Source organism: Miscanthus floridulus, chromosome 17, assembly GCF_019320115.1.
Source record: "Miscanthus floridulus cultivar M001 chromosome 17, ASM1932011v1, whole genome shotgun sequence".
Classification (NCBI taxonomy): Eukaryota; Viridiplantae; Streptophyta; class Magnoliopsida; order Poales; family Poaceae; genus Miscanthus; species Miscanthus floridulus.
The window spans coordinates 81,397,193-81,404,190 of record NC_089596.1 but is presented as its reverse complement, the minus strand read 5'-3'; the positions used below and the strand labels follow the sequence as shown (position 1 = coordinate 81,404,190).

Sequence of the window (6,998 nt, the reverse complement as noted above, 5' to 3'; positions counted from 1 at the left end):
CCATTCGTTCCCTGGTCCTTTACGAGCAGGCGTCCCCGGTTGGTTGGTCCCAGTCGGCTCTGGTTGCGCCAGTCGAAGAAGAGCAATGAGTAGGGTCTTTGCATACCCTGGTTGGAGATGTGGGGTCGGAGTCGGAGGTAGTGCTTTGCCAGGCCTTCCGGTTGGAGAGACCGTCCGGAGACGGGCTGGAGACCGAAACGGACGCTCTGGTCGGAGAGGTGGGCCGGAGTCAGAAGGCGGGTGCCGTTCCTCCTCGGCCAGACCTTTCGGTCGGTGATTGGATTGCTCTTCTGGCCTATCGTTCAGATATTTAAGCCGGCCCATAAGTTACGTGTTTGTCTGCTTGGGCCGAGCCTTCATTTAGGAAGCCGGTCCGAAAGGGACCCCGGGTTTATAAACCCGACACTTCCGTTTGTAGTAAGCCATGGTTACTGTACTTTGAACGCTGGCCTTATTAGTACTCCGTACGTACTTAGATATAATTACTACCATTCAGAAGCAACAGGTGTCTAGAGCCGGTGTGCGACGCGGAAATGGACCCGGATGCGCAGTAATATTACACACACGTCGACACGTGTGCGACCCAGAATACGGATTACGGTACAGCTACACGGACGTGTACTACTACCAACCGCAATCTCATTAAGACGGCCTCCCAACTCTATGGATGGATGATCGATCGAATTGGCCTCCATCAATCCTCTGGTACATACCGAGCTCGCTGCGAGTTCTCATGTCTACGTTTCGACCTAACAGCGATTCTCTGTCACGTGCCATGTTCTCGTACGTACTACGCACTACTGGGGCTGTCAACTTGTAACAGACTAGCAGTAGTTTCCCGGTGTCTGGTTTCAACGCTACAGGGGGTTAGCACAGGCCACGGCATCGTATAATGCAGTTCCAAATTCCCTTGTACTACAAAAACCACTCTACAGAGTACATACGTACGTAGTACAAACAAATGAACCGTGCGCCCACGAAGAGCTCTGCTCATCGCCGGACGCTGGAGGGCAGGTAGGCGAAGAAGGAAGCAGGATGGACTCGCTGGAGCCGTCGCACTCGCACGCCGCAACCGACGAAACACGGGTCCAACGCACAGCTTCACAGGCCTCGTTCTCTATCGGCAAGGCGGCAAGCGGCATGGGCCCCAGGCCCAGCTCACTCGCGCGCGCCGATCCGACGAGCCGCCAACAAACAACGCCTCGCTCGCTGATCACTGACTACAGTAGGCGTCACGGATAGTGTAGCTTGCAATGGCGAGCCGAGGAGGGCCCGAGGGAGGCAAATAATTCAGCCTCAGCCACGTGCCGGTGCGGCGGTGCTGCTATGTGCTTGCTATTGCTACCACACCACATGCGCTGCCACTGGGAATTTGGGAACGGACACGGCGTGCCATTCTTTCAGATTCCGATAAGCCTGCTGGCCTGCCTGCCTCGACTCTCTTCTTTCTTCCACGTAGAAGCGCCAATGTGTCCTCCCAACTGGATTCAGTTTGCCCCTTCTAGTTGCCGGCCCTGTTCGCTTGAATTTATGAGCTACGATATTTTTCTCTCATAACAAAATAGCTTCGGCTTTAATACCAGACGGCTGCTGCGTCTTGGTCTCGTTTCGTTTCCCTGTCTGGACTGGATGGGTGTACTACAAGGAAACTCCCCGTGAGCGAGGATGCTTCCATGTGTCCCTCACTGCCTGATGTTAGCATGCATGGATGATGGATCGGCGGCCGCACTGAACTCCACTCCACTCGAGTTGGCGTGAAAGATCGAGGGGCTCTCTCATTGTCGTAGTAGGCGAGGCCCGCCCCCCCCCCCCCCCCCCCCCCCCCCCCATGTGGCGGAGGTCCTGCTGGCTGCTGTGGATGGATGGATGTCCCCGCCGGCCGGGGAGGGTAGGGAGGGATCCAGATGCCAATGCAGTAGAGAGGTCCAGCATGCAGAAGCTGAGAGCGATGCTTGTTTTCGCTTCGCGCGGAATGATTCCCGCAATCACACACGCAGCTCGTTCCTCGGCATGAAATCACACTCCGTCCTCCAATCATACAGCCCATCGATGATCGATCTCACTCCAATGGCCGTGAACGCTTAGCTCAGGAACAACCAATCATCGGTCACCATAATAACAACAGACAGTAAGTAGAGTAACAGTTAATGAGGATTGAGGACACTAGTTAGTTCTGCAGCTCCAACTGCTGAGGCCCTCGGTGGACCGCTCGTCCCCGGCCGTTTTGGAACGCCAGAACTTCCAGTGCCGTTGCCTTCCGCGGCGTTCGCGCCGGGTCCCAAGGGAGGCGGTTCCTTTTCCTCGTCCTCGCCATGAAAGATGAGTGAGAAAATCCATCGCCATTCACCAGCCTTCGTATCAGACCTGACCCAAACCCAGTGATGTGTAGTAGGCGGCTCATGATGGAGCAGGAAGATGGGGAATTGGGAGAGCTTTCGCCCGCTTTTCACCGTGCCTGGCTTCCCCTCTTCTCCAGCTCTCCTGCATTGCACGCACAGACGCACGCACTGGAGCCTGGTCGCCTGGAGCCGGAATTCCTTCCGAATTCCTGCCGGGGGCGGGGCGACAAGAAGCAGACGCGCGGGTGCCAGTGCACGGGGGCGGGCGTACGTCTGGCGATGCGACGCAAGCGAAAGGCGATCGAATCCGTGGGCGCGCTGACGGCTGACGCCCTGCGGCTGACTGCCGCGGCCCCACCCCCCCGCCTGCCAGCTCACTGTCAGCCACCCACCACCACCACTCCCCTCACCGCCCGGTGAGCATTGGCTGCACTGCACTGCAGCTTCCTCCTGCTAGTACCTCCCAGACCCAGCTCCACGCTTCCAATTCAATCAGAGCAAATAGACAGGGCAAAAATGGAGCTGAAGCAGCTGCAATGTAGCACAAGAATATAGTTTTGATGGTAAAAGCAGCGTCGGCTGCGATATGGAACAATTGGAGCAAAGGAATGCAATGGATTTTGATTGGATTTTTACAGGGCGGTACTGTTATTCCCCTTTTGATGATGGCCAATAACCAATTCTGTTTCTTCTTACTTAAAAAGGTTGCTGCATTTTCTTGTTTTCGCAGCTCAATCTTCTTCTTCATCTCCCTCTCCCAGTGTACAGATTCTAGCAAAACCCAAATAAGAAAAGAAAAAGAAAAGAGAAAACAAAAGAAAGGCAAAAATTGAGCACAAGAGGAATGGCAAATGGACTGACCAAGTCGTCCCGGATCTCATACCAGATGTGGAAGTAGGTACACCAATGCTATACACCACCAGCCGATTCCGATCCCGTGCGCCGGCGCCGGCGCCGACGCCGTGTCGTAGTCCTGCCCGCCGCCGCGGAGCGCGGGCGGGGAGGAGAGCTTTGTCGGCGGCGTCCGCGCGCTCTCGGAGGCCTCCGGGGCTGTCGCGACTGGCGGGGGCGAGGACGCGGCGGCGGTGGCAGCCACGACTGAGGAGTCGCCTCCGCCGCCTGCTGTGCGGGTGAACATCTCCTTGGGGAGGAGGACCTTGGAGACGGCGAAGACGGCGACGGGGTTCTGGTCGAAGACGGTCCGCGTGATGGTCGCCTGCACGACGCCCGTGTCGATGGCGACCGAGCCGTTGGCGCGGGTGATGTTGAGGGTGAAGCGGCCGGCGTTGCTGAACTCGGTGGCCAGCGTGGGCTGCACGGGGTTCACGATCGACTCCAGCGACCCCAGCGGGTAGTAGGAGTGGAGCACGTGGAAGCGGAGCACCACGGCCTTGCGGTCGGCGGGGAGCGACTGCAGGCGGTCGCCCGCGGGGAGGCCCGCGAAGGCGTCGTCGGTGGGGGCGAACACCGTGATCCCGGCCCCGCGCTCGTCGTCCTCGAACTCGGCCGCCACGCCCGAGGCCTCCAGCATCGACGCCGCCACGTTGAAGGCGCGCGCGTCGGCGAGGACGCGGGTGATGTTGACGGCCGCGGGCGGGCGGGACTCGGACGCCGCGAGGTCGAACCCGGTGGGGACGATGAGGCCGCTCACCGCCAGCACGCTCAAGTTGTACGGCACCGCGGTGATGGCGCCGAGGACGGTGGCGTTCGAGCCCGGGAACGGCGCCGGCGAGCGGACGACGGCGAGGGAGGCGCCCGCGGTGGTGACGTTGACGGCGCCCAGGTCCGCGGGGGCGCGGCCGGTGGTCTGGAATAGCGTGGTCACGAGCTTCCCGGAGGCGGGAAGGCGGCGGAGGTCGGCGGGGGCCAGGTACTCGAGGAGGACGTGGTAGCGGAGGACGTCGGCGAGGTCGGCGCCCGTCGCGGCCGCGAACGCCGACGGCGACTGCGGGAGGTTGCCGTTCGGCACGGCCAGCAGCGTCAGCGACGACCGCCCCGCGAGCTCCGCCAGCACGGGGCTGGACGCCAGCAGCCGCGTGAAGTCGCTGAGGTCCGGGAACGCCGACAGCACGCCCGTCATGTTGACCGCGACGGCCGCCGGCGCCGGCGACGCTGCAGACGCCGCGGCGAGCAGCGCGAGAGCCGCCGCGAGGAGTACGAGGCAGGAGACGGGAGGGATCTGTCTCCGCATCTCGCCGCCACTATTGGAGTGGAGTGAGCGAGCACTCGAGGCTGTGAGCGACAGCGAGTGAGGTGGTGAAGCTCCAGATGCGGGGTGGTGAGCGGAAGGGATTGAATATTTTATTTCGCTTTTGTCAGGACAGCGCCTTTTTTCTAAGGAAAAATGCTGGATGGTATTATTTTATATCCGGGATGGATATTTGAGTTCTTTGACAGAGTTTTAATCCCTTCTGATTAAGTTTTTAAACTGAAAAGTTAAATTTCGTAAATTTTCACTAATAATTAGTTAAACTATTTGTAAGTTTAGATATAAAACTTGTATCGGTAAATTTAAATTTAAAATGTCTTTAAGATATCATGATTCTTTAGCAGTTCAGAACATATTATATGTTAAAATCTCTTTCCATCTGACTTCTCTTTAGTCAAATAGATTTATTTTTTTTGGACATAGGAGTAGGGTGCTATACCGCCAGCGCGATGTGATTTGTGTTTTCATGAAATTTATGGCGTGAGGGTCCTGGTGGGTAGCTTGGACTGTAGTAGTCTGTAGCAGCAGCAGCTAGGCAGCTAGCAAGGCTGGCCACCAGCTCTAGCGCAACGATGCACAACTCGGCGGGACGGCGGATTATTATTTTTTTTTCTCATAAACTCATCTCAATTGTCCACAACAATGCACAATACATATTAGATTTTGAGAAAATGAAGTGACCAAGGACATATCGATGATCATGTTCTAGTGTTGTAAGGCAACTTTTGATAGTATGGCATTAGATATTAAAAAAAGAGATAAAAATAAGTTTCATCTAGATGAAACCCCACAATGTTGTTTTCAAGTCTTAATCTGTCATAAAAATCAAATACAAATAGTGCATATAAAACACAAGAAATAAAACTATGTGGCATACTTGTAGACAAGAAACCGACACATTGAGATTGGTCTAAATGAGTAATTAACCAAAAATACAAGCACCCACGCATCCCTTCAAGATTTCTTATGGTGGCATAAGAAATCTCACCAGCTATAAACATTCAGCTGGCACAATGATTTTTAAATGAACCAACAGTGGGCAAAAAGCCCACTTAAATTTTAACGTATTCATTAAAGGACCAGAATTCATAATACAGAAGAAGCATGACGCCTGCAAATAGGAAGTTGAGGGGAGTAATTTACGGGAGGAGCATCATGACACCAGTTCCAGAGGGTGCCAGTGTCGAAGCTCTGTAGATCCACAGCTTGATATGGGCATGGATCATGGCGTGTAGACCAGTGAGGTCTACACGTTCATTGTCAAACACGATTATTTAGTTGCAGCTCTTCCAGATGATCTAAAGCATGAAGACGACCACTGTGTTCCTTAGGTTAACCTTGTTGCCGAAGGTGAGCAAGCGCTAACCACGTATGCGAGGAGCCAAGGCTGGTGGGGGAGGAGAGGGGTTAGCCACTGCCAACACCCACGACCAGAACCCGACAAAACAAAGGCAGCCAATGAACATTATTTTTCTCTCACAACAAATCAGCTAACAGTACTTTCAGTCATGGCTTATCAGCCAAACGAACATGACAATATTTCTTGGTAGGAATTATGCAGAACCAACGGTGTGGTGAGTCGAGGCGGCCATGAAAATTAAGGAAGCTCCTGGTTCCGGTGTTCGGGAGAATCCCGAAGAAGATTTTTCACCTATGTAGAGGCAAAGCCAACCTAGTTGACATCTTTGAACGACGATGTATGGCCTATTTCCTGAATTTATTCTAGGATTTAATAGTGTGCCTGTGGTATTTCGTTAATCTGAAAATCTGCTGGCCCTCTTTATAGGGTTAGGATGTGTGTGCATGTCTAACTCAATTCACGCACATCAAGATAAAATGTAGAATCCTTATTTGCCTAAAAAATCGCCACATTTGATAATGCCCGTGTAAACGCAATGCTTGTATGCCTAGTTAAAATGGCCAATTCAGCCTGTATAAATTTCTCACCAATGGTCACTATTTTATAGCTTCCTCGAGTATAAATTTCCAGGTTTGTTCAAACAAATTTCACAGATTGTACATTCCCATAGTCACATTGTCAAATGTACACCTATAAATTTATTAAAAATGGCCAATTGCTCGACAAGATCATGGAGCAATAAATCAAGTTTACTTTCTCAGATTGTATTATAAAATGTGGAGACCGTAGATCACCAATTAACTTTGGTAATTGCGTAACTCTAAAAGATGCATACTCCTTGGTTACAAGAGTTGCCTAAAGTCAAACCTTTTTAAAGTTTAATCCAATTTATAGAAAAGGGCGTCAAAATTTATATACCAAATAAATTAATATCATTAGATACATGATAAACTATATTTTCATAATGTGCTCAATTAGTATTACAAATATCTATATTTTTCTATAAATTTAGTCAAACATAAAAAAATCTAAGTTAAGATAACTCTAGGAATTGATTTACCTAGGACGAAGCGTTGGTACATATATGTCC

At 52.5% G+C, this 6,998-nt stretch overlaps 1 protein-coding gene across 1 annotated transcript; it reads right to left on the bottom strand.

Annotated features, from left to right (window-relative positions):
* Window positions 1-2,755: 2,755 nt before the first annotated feature.
* Window positions 2,756-4,595, bottom strand: LOC136518253 (fasciclin-like arabinogalactan protein 4). Its single transcript, XM_066511895.1, has 2 exons — window positions 3,223-4,595; window positions 2,756-3,110 (listed from the first exon to the last, which is right to left on the bottom strand). Exons 1-2 carry the CDS (start codon window positions 4,528-4,530, stop codon window positions 3,084-3,086), a joined length of 1,335 nt encoding a protein of 444 aa, XP_066367992.1. The 5' UTR covers window positions 4,531-4,595; the 3' UTR covers window positions 2,756-3,083.
* Between the last annotated feature and the right edge of the window lie 2,403 nt (window positions 4,596-6,998).